This window comes from Aythya marila, assembly GCF_965140915.1.
Source record: "Aythya marila genome assembly, chromosome: 6".
Lineage (NCBI taxonomy): Eukaryota > Metazoa > Chordata > Aves > Anseriformes > Anatidae > Aythya > Aythya marila.
In genome coordinates this window covers 14622674-14637211 of record NC_139047.1, presented here as the reverse complement: position 1 = coordinate 14637211, position 14538 = coordinate 14622674, and the positions used below count along the sequence as shown (strand labels likewise).

At 39.4% G+C, this 14538-nt stretch overlaps 1 protein-coding gene across 1 annotated transcript in view; it reads right to left on the bottom strand.

Annotated features, from left to right (window-relative positions):
- Positions 1–14538, bottom strand: part of CERKL (CERK like autophagy regulator) — a gene marked incomplete at its 5' end in the record, with an annotated part of 53923 nt that extends 39385 nt beyond the window's left edge. The window contains one exon of the mRNA XM_082763223.1: positions 14130–14538. Coding sequence (XP_082619349.1) covers positions 14130–14538 — 409 coding nt within the window. The remainder of the gene's footprint in view (positions 1–14129) is intronic.

Below are 14538 nucleotides of genomic sequence, written 5' to 3'. Positions count from 1 at the left end.
AAGCTAAGTATATGCTTACTTCATTTAGCAGCAGAACTGTTGAATATACACCGTAATAATACACGTATGTTGAAATTAAACTAAAATTGTAAATAATAAATGTATGCTCATTAAATTTCAAACCATGTGCTCAAGACACTGGCAAAGTATATGAACAGCTCTATAAAATATTTTAATGAAAAAAATGAATTGTGGGGAATAACTGATTGGACTGTAAGAAAATCATATACAATGTTATTTTGGAAATCAAGATACACTAAAAAATTATGGGGGGGGAAGCTGGTACTTTGAGTTGTTTTAATATTTTATGTTGTTACACTGTTCAGGAACTGTAAGAATATTGGTAACAAGTTATTTAAAATATTATTTGAAATTATCACGAGATTCTCAAAAATCTAAAGATCTCCATCTTTCTTTAGATTTGTGTAATAAGCACTGCATAAATTTGAATAAGATAATTCATTTTTAAATAACAAGCGGGATCCAGAAAATGCTTTATGAATAATATTTTAGCATTAAGTACCATGAAATTCAAAATTAACAACCAGCATAAAAATAACTTTCACTTTTACGTCAAACTGCATTAATATACTAAGTTACACACGGAAATGCATGCATTTTCAGGCAGGCATATCAACTGACACTAATAAAAAAAAAAAAAAAAAAGACACTAATAAAAAATTCTAAATAAATAAATAAATAAATGAAGCAAAAAACACCCCACAACAGTCCATGACTTATGCTTCACATCTTTGCATGGCTGGTAACCTCAAATAAGTCATCTCCCATGGTTTTTAGGCAAATTGGCAAATTCCTTGTCATTTCAACCTATTACTCTTAACTTTGGTATTGTAACTGTAGCTACATACCACATTTACATATGTATTCCTAATCATAGTCACTAAAGGTGATTTGTACCAAAGCATGGAAACCTAAGGACATTTTCATAGTCTTTTGAATATATTTGGGGAGATAAGTAATAATCACACAAAGAATCACAAGAATGCAGCATGAAAGAGTACCAAGAATTACCAGGATCAAATGGAAATACCACTAATGAACTTAAAATACTCAATTTCTGATGAGCTCTTGCTGTTGGAGAAACATGCATGTCAGATGACAAAAATACTTTTCAAACCTCTATTAAAAAACATGAATTTTTACTCCTCCAAAATGTGAAATGTTAACACCATACCAAATGGTCACACATCTACAGGGACTACTATCACTGCAAGGTTTAAGTAAGTATCTCACTTGGAGATCCTGAAAATTTTACTCTTAGCATAAAGATCCTGCATATGGTTGCAGGATCAGAGAGAGATTCACATTCAAAGTACCCATGCAGCCACTAACAGATGCATCTTCAAACTGGATTCAGCAACAGCTTAGTTAATCCACACCGTTACTTCAGAAACACGTCAGCTAGCTACCCCTATCACTAAAATCAAGCTACTCTACAGCCTTTGCAAAAAAAACCTGAGACTAAGAAAACTCAAGTAATGATGTCTTTGACAGGATCTTATGCTATAGATTACAATAAATATGACTCACATCTGCCCTCTTTGCAGAAAGCCTACTTTCACAACCAACAAAGCCAAATGATGATTATCTTAGAGTCTTTACAGCTCTTTCTACGGGAAAAATAAAAATAAAAGTTTGTTGTAAATTTCTTTAAGTAGCTGCAGCTTAGGAAGAGGCATATCAAGAGGGGAACAAATCATCTACAACAGATCAGAAAGAAAAAAAAAAAAAAAAGAAAAAAAAAAAAAGAGTAATTCAGAATTGGAAAACTCCAAAACCTGGTGAAGACTTCCAGCAGTGTTCAGAAAAATTCTCAGCACCACTTACTCATCTCCCTCTTCTAAAATAGACCATGTAGTTATCAATAAGGATGGAAAAGTTCGGAGTCTAAAATGGCTGACAGAGAACAAAAGACTTCATTATGAACATAAGTACCTTGCAGATGGAGGCTAGGCAAACACTGACATACAAATTCTACCAAGAAAGCTTGCTTAATAGTGCAAATACAGGTAGAGTTGCAGACGAGCGATGTGTGTTCTTTTACATAAAATATAGTTTAAATATAACTTAGCTGTTTTCTGGTACATAAGACCAGCAATATCAGCTCAGAGCAAGAGTCCATCTGTCCCGGTATCCTGTGTCAAACCATAGCCATAAGCAGATGGTAAGAGAAGAGAAGGAATCGAGCAAGCATTTTTTCCATGTCTCTCTAATACTCTTCTACTCCCCACCTGTTTTCATTTGGGATACCCAGAACTGACTGTGGTTTCTAGGTATTTAACAGCTCTCAAATGAGGCCTTCAGTCTCCGGCTGAATCCACAAAATCTTTTAGCATCACCAATATCCTTTGGCACTATGTTTCACAGTTCTGTTGTACTCACTGCATCCTTTTGTTTTGAGCCTGCTTCTTCTTATTTGATACACCTGACTTATTATATTGGAAGGTAGAAAGCTATTGCCATCTGCTCCCCCCACACCCTATCTCAACTGCCTCTCTGTCAGACCAAAAAGAAATAATCCTTAACATAATAATACATACAACAGTTTAAGTGATAGATGGTATTTTCTTCAGAATAAACTTCTGATTATATACACTAGGAGCAGTCTAACAACAGTTCCTGATCTTAATCAGGATGATGTTAAATAAGAGATGAACACATTACAGTATTGTAATTACTGTTAATTGTATCAACTCTTGATTCACTGTCACATCTGTAAAATGGACATGCCTCTGAAGTTGTGCTGTAGGACAGGACCAACAATATCTAAATGCTTTTCCATTTCTATTTTAACAGTCCACAAACATACAAACTCAATGTTTCTGCTTCTCTGTGTTTGTCCCATGACAGCTTTTTCCCTTCCATACCCTTTTCCAACCACACTGTTAATACCAAAGGTACTATGAACTTTTCAGGCAGCCTTCACTCCATGCATTAGAGAAAGAAAACAAACACCAGAAACATAAAACAAATAGAAACGTATTTAAAGACAGCTTTCTTTTTACTGTAAGTTCATTTCATTAGTCTGCTTCTGCGCACAAACTAGTATTGTTAAACTTGCAAATGCAAAAAAAAAGCAGTATCTGCTTTAAGCAAAACGAACAAGTGTGTATGTATAAATCATACTCTTGGCTCAGTACTGAATTTATGGGTACATTCCACAAGCAGTTTCCATAAAATGAAACCTAAGGATGAAACTTCAAAAAGACCACCTGCTTGTTTCCATCATATTTTAAATAATTAACTCTCCAACAAATGTAAGTGCAAAGAAAATGCTGTTTTGTTTGTTCTTCTGTAAGAAATAAACATTAAAAAAAAAAAAAATCCCACACCCTTAGTTGTTACTATTCCTCCATCACAAAAGATGTATGAACAGAAAAGGACCTGGAGCATCTTCCCAGTTTAATCACAGCCTCATTTAATAAACACATTGCTGTTAAGTGACCAAGAATCATTGCATTTCTTGTGAAATATTCATAAGCATTCTTTTTCCTTCAAAAAAATCAGTACCATGTTAAAAATACATATCTATGTAAAATCTTTTCCTGATTATCGGAACATGTTGATGGTTTTGTGGGCTTACCCCAGAACATACTAACTGCAGAAATTGCTACACAGCACCACAGATCAGTTCAAAGTCTGAAGTCCATGAGTTACCACCAGCTACAGCCACCTATCTGTCTGTGTACTATTGACTAGTGCCATGACAATTTTGATCCCTTGCTAATTACCTCTTCCCCGGGTACATTCACCTTGTAGAGGCAGCAGAGCAGGCCCTCGAGAAGTCCAGAACTACTCAGGTCTGGATCCTTTCACTGCCCTCCCTGGCAGGGCTGCGATGAGCAGTGCACCAGCGAGAAGAGCTGGGAAGGAACAATTTCTTGGTGAACCATATTCAATACACTCAACAGACCAGCCAAGGAAACGTGTTATTTTCACATAAAATCCAAGCCACTCATCTAATTTTTTTTTTCCATTTTCCTTCTACTTTATTCACATGAGTTGTCATCTAAGTCAAAATACAATTGACTTTTATTTTAAAGCCATTTTCATATGTTACTTTAAGTGAGAATATTTCACTTATTCTGCTTCTGCTATACTAAGCAATACAGAAAAAATATAAAGACAATTTTTAAACATCTGTCAAATAAGTGTTTTTAATGTAATGATGAGCATTTAACTACTCAAACTCAGTATCTGCAAAACAGCATTATATTTAGTCATCAGTATTTATTACTGTTACCCTTAGCATGATCATTTGTATGTGAAATTTTGTTTTTCCAAGACTGTCTGCACTGTGTAAAGCTCTGTTTCCAGGATACGTATAATAGTGCAGCACACAACATCTGTTGCTTTGCATTTTCTGAGCTTTGCAAAGCATACTTTCCTATACTCACTTGAGTGTATGAGCTGACAGAAGAGATATATGGTCACAGTTCAAACAAACCGACAGCTACGACAACTACTCCAAACTAAAAAGCCTCTAAGTAACTACCATCTTACATAGCCTGCCTGAACAGACAAAAGCTGGGAAATTCAGAGTTCAGCACTGAATTCTGTTCATGAACTGACCATTTGTTTAGAATTGCAACACACAGTGAGGAAACAGCCACAAGCTAGATGAGAGAACTGCAGGGTAAACCCAGTTACCATACGCTTATGTCAGATTTTATATGTTCTTACATCTACAACTGAATGAGAAGCTGAGGTGGGAGGAATTGCCACCAGACCTTAAACATAAATAGAATTTTATTCCATCAAATCCTTAGAGAAAGGCTATTATAATGCAAGGCTCACATGAAAATTCATACCTACAATTTTTTAAATGCATTTTCTTTTTCAAGCAAACATATTTGTCTTGAGAGAGCTCCCGTGCTACTACTAATGAAAACTAACAATTCCTTATAATGTAAGGAAAGCAAATGGTGGGCCTGGAAAATAATTTTTAATACCTCTACAAGTTATCTTGGGGTCATGTGAATAACTTTTAATACACTCTGGATTTTGAGCTCCCATTTTACATAAAATGAAACACTGTGGTTTACAATATTCTACAAGCTCTGGCTTGCAATCACATTACAAAACCTTCAAATTAGTATGGCTTGAAGCCTCTTCTTGGTTTTTGCCACTTAAGGACTTACATATTTTATGTATCAATCCCAAAGTTTCTAAGAACTACATCATCATACATAGATATAAGTTCTGTGTTTTGATTTTGTTTTCTTTAATCTCTAGCATTCATAATATACTGTTCAATATTTGGAATTTACCATACACACTACACAGAAATACTTGTTAACATTCAGCTAGGATGACAAATACAAATCACAAGGAAAAAAAAAATCATAAAACAAATACCCACCTATGAAAAAAACAAACAGGATATTCTTCAATCCTAAAAAGACACACACTAGGAAAACATGGGGAAGGAATCAATTCAGAAGCCCACCCTCAATCCCTACATAAACATTTCAAAACACTCCCACTTACAAGCATGATAAAGATACACATACAGCTCAAGAGTTTAAACAAATGTGTTCGTCTCCAGGCACCAAACTCATTCCCAAAAGATAAACCTATAGACTACTTTTCTATATCAGACATGAGCAACTCCTGAAAGCTAACTAAAAAATGGGGATTTGTATGTTGCAGAGAACACAGCATGGATTCTTCTCCAAAGAAGAAATGGCACTGTTGGCAATTCTAGCACCATAAAAATTCCAGGTTGGGGGGACATTTCTTGTTTCTCCACTGGACTTTTGGATTTTTTTTTCCTCTCATTTTTAATCACTCCACAAGGACGCACAAATAGCAAAACAGCAATGTTGAGATATTACAAGGAGCAAAAGGTTCTCATTCAGTAGAAGCAGTGCATTTTTAATCTTCATAGTTTAATAATAAGAAAATACATTAGGTTTTTAGGTTCAACCAAGAAAGACAACTGCATGTTAAATGAGTTGACTTTATTTTTCCTCTGGTAAATTTGTCATTGAAAAATATGAAGTAAATTACTTCTAGCTTCATAATCACTTTTGGAATTAATACACTTCTGAATGAAAAGGTGTAACAAGGTGAGAATGCATGTCAATACACAAAGCCAAAGAAATACAAGAAGACTAATTATCTTTCAGAATACTAAGTCTCATACATGTATTTAATTTTTAAAACCATGAACAGTGTCATGTGAAAGTGAATGCTATCCTCATACAAACATACATCATACATTGGAAGCAAAATAATCAGCCACTTATCCAAATAACACAAGTTCAACACACTTTTTTTTTCTTTTTCTTTTTCTTTTTTTTTTTTTTTTCCTGCAGAGGGCCACAGCAAAACTGTTTGATAATAAAAGCTGGAGTCCCATGTAAACAGAAAATAACATTGTCTTCAACTCTTTATCATAACCTATATAAAATCCAGTTACCCAGACCCATCTACATGTGAAAGATCATTATACAGCATGCCTATTCACCCAAGAGGATGAGCTTCCAACAGGCTAAGAACCCGTTTGGGCTGCCTTTACAGGATCATGACTACACTGCCAGTTGCAGCGGCACACCACAGCTGAGCTTCAGCTGTATTTGCTGCTTCGCTCATTCAGCTTCACTTGCAGATGTGATCCTAAGCTGTTATCACTGTGCTTAACTGAACAGGGGAAGGGTCCCCAAACTGTGAGAAAGGATTTCCAGAACTTCTTCCCTATTGAAATAGTTTGAGAAATGCTGTCCTTGCACACTGTCTGCACACACAAGTATTTTTGAGACCACCTAAAAAGTGGGAAAGGGGAAGTTCTAGTAATCTACTTCAAGTTGACATACAGTTAAATAATAATGAAATTCTATATTAAAAGGTTGATTTATCACCTTCACAGCTGCACTTAACTCTATAGCATGCCAGAGTATGATGAAACCCAATTAAATCAAAAAATAGAGAGTTAACGTCTGTGAAACAGGAATCAATTTAGAAAAAGATCCCAGTGTAATGCAATTCTATAGGAGTCCCAGTAGTAAATGACAAAAAGGTCAAATTTTGAAAGGAAACAGCAGATACCACCACAAAACTAGCAGATGTTCCTAAAGGATCATCTGTACAAAAACATAAGCATATGTGAGAGAAATCCAACACTATCATGAAATCAGTTGGTGTCTAACATAATAGCAGTTCCTTATGGCAATATGGTAATACATGTATCAGATACTCAACACATTATGGCTTTTTGTCTGCACATACTGTTACAACATAAGTCATAAAAACCAAGACCACTGATTTTCTTGAAAGGAAAACATTAGATCCATGATCCACAAATGTTAAGGTACACAAAGACTATCCAATCCTTCAGGTTTATGCTCACAGATTTGCAGCTATTTAGGGTCATAAATTGTCTAAGAAGGATACAAATATTTCTTAGAGTACCACACATACTGAAATAGAAATATGCCTCTAAAAACAGGGCCTAATATACTAATATAGTTGTGTATACCTAAATGAAACAGCAAGAAAGAAAAAAAAAAAAAAAAAAAAAAAAAAAAAACAGATTCCTTGTCTCCAGTGCCTGTTTGCTTGTTTTGGCATAAAAGTGACAACAGCCATTAGATACCTGCTGTTCTTGTTTTATGTAACAAATATACATTTTTAAATAAATATATGTAGTTAACAAGGCATCTACGATGAAACAAAAGTTGTTTTCCTAAGTTTTGTTTATTTTGACTCCTACAAGGACAGACTTCCCTGCTTTATTTCTGTTTCATATTTGCAAAAGAAAGGCAGAAAGGCCTTAATCTAAGCACATCTTTTGTCAAAATACAAAATAAGAAACTGCAAAAGAACATCATATCCCGAATTCCAGCGTGATCAGGGAGCACAATCCCCACTGCTGTTCCATGCAGGTACTCCAGAACCTCACTCCACACACACCAAGGAGAGAAACAGCTGCAGGCAAAGAAAGCAAGTGGTGGCCTTGGGGTCTGAATGGACAAGCTATTTGTAAGATTTTGTATTTATTTCCTGCAGACATTACTTAAAAAAAAATAATAATAATATATATATAGTTTAAGGCATGTTTTCCAGAGTTCTGATTGTTCTGTAGTTTCTTGGACATTTAAAGAGCACTGCTCCTAAATGAGAGGGACAACATGAAAGAAACCACACATTGTCCAAACATTTGGGAATGGGTGGCTAGTGCTCCAGACAGACTTGAGTGGTCTGATCAGAAAGAACTGCTGCCATGTGAGTAAGCTACACCTGAAAGTCAAGATAAGCTGGTAACGGGGATGATATGATAAATAGGGATAAATGGGGATGATATGATAAAAATGATGACCAAAAAAAAGATTGCAACAGCATCTAGAATGTGAACAAGGCAGATAAAATAGCATTTCTCGAAGGCTGAAGAACAGGACAATTGAGAAACTGAGGTACAAGACTTTTGCTTAGGAAAGGAATTTGTGAACTGTTTTTAATGGTTAGAAAAGAACTTTAGTTACCAATGAAGAAGGGACACTTAACCCTGTACCACGGACATCAAAACAGAATTAGCATGGATATCAAAGACTGGTGAATATATAAACTTTTTTTTTTTTTTTAATGTATACGCCCAGATTCTTCCAAAGGAAACAGTTAACTCATGCACACCTTTGCACAGAAAGCACAAAGAGTTAGCAGTTATTCTCTGAACAGGAAACTGATAAGTTGGTTTTTTGTTTGTTTGTTTTAAAAATATTTTAGCATATGAATTTGCATCCTACCTCGTTTTACCTCACCACTTTATTATGCTTCCTCTGACTTTTCCGCTTTTCCTGCCCCGTATTTCCAGGCCCTGCACCCCACAGCATGACCCTGCAAGCTGACCAACAGCTGTGGTTTCCCCTCCATTCCCTGGTGCCCCCCTACATTGCCCCTAAAGCCCCCCCCACACCCATGTGGCACCTCAGCTTGCCAGGCAGGAGGAAACAAGGACGAAAGCTGAGCTTTGCCTTGCCAACAGTAACAGCACAGCAAAACCTAATCATTCCTTAGAGCAACGGGAGAATGAAAAAATAAACAGAAAACCCACCACCTTTGGCAAGTCGAAAACTCTCCATTTTATGGGCTACCGGAGCTCTACAATAACAAAACCCACAATATCAGCAACAGAAATACATTTCTATTAAAACTTAAATGCCATGAAAAAGAGTTATTACTTATGTGAAAGCTGAATGACTTTGGGATCCTGTTAGCTCAAACTCACGTCACACTGTGAAGCAAGTCATGAACACATGCTGTTTAACATGCATGTAAACCCAAACACACAGCAATGCAATTTGCAAGACCTAGCAAAGAAACTTATTTTCTGGAACAAAGATTTCAATATCTGCTCTTTTTGGATAGAGAGAATCAAAATACATACAAAAGCCCCTATTAGATGTCCAGGGTATGTTAATCCCTTTTAACATGTTTAGAGAGGTGCATAAACATGTGAAGTATAGGAAAAACAGCAGAAAACATGAAGCAATGTAAATTGTTCCACCAACAGCTAGCCATGGACTCTCCCAGACTGACTGGCTGATAAAGGAAAAAAAGACACACAGAAAATCAAGACATTATGTCTAGAAGTAGCCTCGAATAACAAATGTATTTGCGAGACTGATAATATACTCAATTTCCTTAAATAGTTTGTTTGTTTGTTTTTTTTTCAAAAAGTTAAAAATTAACATTCTTCCTAAGGGATATACATTTTATGGACTTCCCTGAAAAAGATTTGAGTCTCTTTCATGTTTAGACACTTTGGGATTGTTTAAGACTGTATGATTTTTTACTTCAATTTATATCTTAAAACCATATATCCATGTGATAAATACACATCACACTCTCAGTTATACTTTGCATTTTTATGCCTTTTCCTACTTGGACAATACATAAGCAACTTAGAGAAATTATGTTCTCTACACATCAGGCAGAGAATCAAAAGCTTTCAGTTTGACCAACGTACAACTTTGGTAATTCACGTTTTGTAACAGCCAGTTCCCATTTCCATTATTCCTGTCTGACCAATAGACTGACAGATGTCTTACTTTAGAGATCCCAAACAGACTATTGGTATCTATTTCACCCACATCTGTTCCTAAATAGCCTTGGCAGCAGGCCACTATGCACTCGGAATTAATTTTAAGTCCTTTATTGCTAACTCTTTCACTGTTTCAATACATCAGTGATTTTTTCCTTATTGCTGCACTTACATAAAATATTTATAAATTCTTATTTTAAATGCATATCAAGAAGATTATACTATATATAAACTACACATTGATCTTTAACTCATGATAAAAATATATAGTCAATAATACGCTGACCTCGTGATTGCTCCAGAGATATTACTTCCTTGTCAGTCAATTAATTTAGAATATTGTATTCAATTACTCATATTAAAAAAAAAAAAAAAAAAAAAGTTTTTATCTGACAGGTTTATTACCCAACTACTCAGTCCAGCCTACATGTTGTCAGTCTGAGAGAATGGATTCATATACCTTTGAGTCAAGTACACTGCACACACAACAAGCTACACTTATAAAAAGGTTTTTCATAATTATCAAAGGCCTCCATGCTTCCCATACTGGTGAAAAACTGAGTCAGTGCTGTTCTCATTCCATTTCACAGAATTGTCTAGGTTGGAAGAGACCTCCAAAGATCACCTAGTCCAACCTCTAGTTTCCTATCTGATAGAAATCTGCTGAAAAACTGCAATTGCCACTGAGTTTCACAGTTGAAAAGTCTTCAAAAAGATGCTGCAGGCTTTAAGGAAGTATCAGGATTAAAGTTCTCATTCACATTCAACAGGAAAAAAAAGAAAAAAAAAAAAGTCATATTGGAAGAACAGAATAAAGAAAGCTGACCTGTTCCAAAATATATATAATACCCACATCCACCACAGCTAATCCCCTATATTTTCTTAGCTTTTAAACTTTAGCCACAGTGAAAAAATACTGCACTCTGAGCATCTCTTCTTAAATGCAAATAATTATTTTTTCTGTCATTCTGTCAAGTGTATTATCTCCTGGAAATTTCTAAAAATCACAGCTAATATTTGGATCTGTTTTTCATAGAATCACTTAGGTTGGATAGCTTTCTCTGCTGTTGCTTTGCAGCAGCATCCAGACTCAGAAGCCCTACAGTTTGAGCTGGATTACGAACGCAGAGAGAGGTCTTGCCTTTCCTTAACTTCAGTGATGACTTTTATGGCATAGGAAAACCACGTGGAAAGAAATGAGTAAAAACCAGTAACGGCTGCCTGCAAGCTCTGCTTTTCATCCCAGCATCCAATGCATCATTAAAAGCAAGTGACCTGGCAGGTGTCAGAGAGCAGCAGGCTGCTGCGAGAAGGGGCTGAGCTGAGCACCCCCGGGCACAAACAGCAGCCTCGTGGTGGGGCAGCCAGGCCCTGTACCACGCTGCCCCCTCGACCATCCCCTGCATCCTCACCCTCAGGCCCCAGGCTCAGGCACTGGCCCAGACCTTGCTTCTGCCCTAGGCTTTGCTATCACAGAGGATGCAGGAAACTTGCAATGGATCATTCTTATTGGAGCAGAGAGGTAACAAAAACCCTCTAGGAGACAGCTGCTGCAGAAAGCAAGGGGAGAGTAAAGAAGGGAGTTTGCTGGGTAATCACATTGGCCAAAAGCTCCACAGAAACAGTGCGGTGGGGCAGAACTGTGCTCATGTCAGGGTTTACATGAACAAACCCAGGGAAAGCAGATGTCATGTACTCGGGAACATTAAGCTGCATCTCTGAGCTGAAAGAGCCAAGGCAGAACAAGCTGCCTTATAATGGGAAACAGAACTGCAGATAACCAACAAGGACTTCATCAAGACAGGAGTACTCTTGGCAAACTGCTGAGGTGGGAGGGAAGAGAGGAGAAAGAGACTACCTGGCACTCCTCTGACTTGACTGCCATAGAAGAAAGGTCTTGTCCTAAAACAGGAAGAATTGGTACATACAGGACTAAGCAGGAGACATTTAGTGTCAAATTCAGGCCACCTGGCAAAGCATGTTTTTGAGCCTAAGGTAAATTACATTATGAAGCTTTTGGTCTGGAGAAAGTATGCTTAAAGCAAATCCCAGGGGAATGGACCACTGAGAGTGATACATGCTGTTCAGGCAGCCGTCAGCCATCTCTTGTACCTTCACAGCTCAGGCCATGCACCGCACCACTGCACTGTGGTCACACAGAATGAGGCAGTCACAGGCAGCTCCTGCAGCACCAGCACGACTCCCACACTCACGACACCCCCTAGTAATTGCTTCTGAGATACAAGAATGTGGGAGAGAAAAAACATCCAAATTCCAAAATCCCTATTTGACCTCAGCAATTGCCAAACAAATACCATCCTGGCCTCCAGCATCCAAGATAGAAGGCAAAACAGACAAGCCCTCCACTGGATCCATCCCTGCAAGGGCAGCAAGCTCAGCACAATGAAATCCTCAGCTACAACTGAGCTCATCTACAGTCAGGCATGCACAGAGCTGTGCCAGCCCACGGAAAGGAGTCTCAGGTATTGGCATCTATTTAATGCATGTGCACTAAAAGTCCAAATCCTGGTATAATTGACATCAACTTGTCAATGCTGCTTAGTTCTGCCATCTGCAATATGTTTGACTTTATACACAGAGTACTTTATTACTTCACAGGAACTAGGAAAATCTCCCCTTGTCTGTGTAAGCAAGCTCAGGCTGAAAAGTTCTTACACAAAGTAGCAGTTTAGGGGGATTGACCTTTCATAGAAAAACAAAAAAAGAACAATGTATTCCCATCCCTGTAAGCATGAAGCTTACTGAAGTTCATTTTTCTTGTTTGTACCTTAAAATCCACCACTGGTAACAATTTAAAAACAATCATGGACTTATAGTTCCTGATATATGACAATTCAAGCTACATTAAAGTAGCTAGCACATAAAATGGCAATCAAACTAGAGCGTTCCACATGGAACTAAATAATTCACAAATTACACTTCAGATCATGTACATAGAGACCTGTAGGTAGTCCCAAACAGCGAGGAGGAGAGGCTACAGAGTTGTGCGTTACTGAAACTGCCACACTGGCTGCACAAAAGGAAGGTCTGTACAAACATCAGCACAGACTAAAAACTGAACAGCCCTGCAGAAAAGCAGATATTTGTGTCTTTGCACAACACAGCATGAATGTGGTTACACTGTTCAGAGGCCAAGAGCCAGCAGCTGTGCATGGCACCACATGGCTTGGTTTGAGTAGCTCTGCTGTCCCTACATGCTATGTGAAATGAAGTGTAACCTCAGCTCTGGGTATTTGAGTACTCCACTGCAGCAGTAGCACGGGAACAACTGCCTTCCACACAGCTCTGGAGCCACATCTTACCCGTACAAAGTTTTAAGATCCTTCAGAAGTAATGCTAAACTGAACCTGGAGTTTTAGGCCTGGAGAAGCTAACTGAGCCATAACAGCACACAGCTGTGCTGTCTGGAAACTGCATTGCTGAAACACAGCTTCAACTTATCCTTCACTGGGAGGTCACTGCGGTACACAGGCACTGCTAGGAGTACGTGCGCAGTTTTGAAAGTGACTATGTTTTCAGAGTTTCCAGTAGAAAATAAATAAATAAATAAATAAATAAAGACTATCTGTGTAAGTTTGGGGAGCGTTCCTTTCCTTCTAAGCTTTGGCACGAACTTTGTTTCACTTGACCACATCCTACAACGCTGTACCCTCAGGGCACGTCACATGTCGGGGCCAGGGAAGGCGTCCCAAGCCCCCGGGCACCCCTGGGCGAGCCGATGGCACCCAGTCCTCTCACCGGGCTGCGGAGGGGCTACGGGCACACCCCGTGCACCTCGCGTTTCTGCACCACCCGCTAAGCAGCACAGGCTCTCTGCAGGATTAGGTGCTTCGGGTGCAAGCCGCTCGTTGCGCTCTGAGCTATTTTATTTCTTTCTTTTTATTAAGCACCAGGACAAGCCCACGGGGAAGAGGAGCTCGGAACCCCCTTACAGGCGGCGGTTCGCGGTAACCCCGTGCCGGGAAGCCCCGATGCCCTGCCCTGCGACAACGGGCTCGGCTCGGCTCGCCCCCTGCCCCTGCCCGACAGCCCCTGCCCGTCCCACCTGCGGGGCTCTCGGGCACGATGGGGCTCCAGCGCAGCCGCCGGGCACTCAGCACCACGTCGCAGCTCCTCTTGCCGATCTCGAAGATGCCCCGGAGGAGCGGCTCCTCTCCCCGCTCGGCCGGCGGGGGGCTCGCCGCCAGCGGGGCCACCCTGCGCCGCCGCTCCTCGGTCCCTGCCCGCCGCTGCGGCCGGACGAAGGGGCCAGCGGCGCCCAGCATGGCGGCCGCGTCCCACCGCGTCCCGCCGGCTGCCAGGGCAGCGCCCGCTCCGCTCCGCCTCCGGGCGGGGCCGCGGCCGCCCAGGGGAGGGCGGCAGGGGACGAGGCTCGGCCCTGGCCCTGTCAGGAGCCGTCCCGGGTCGGAGGCAGCCCCTGGCCGCGTCCCGCTCCGGTACGGAGCGAGTGACAT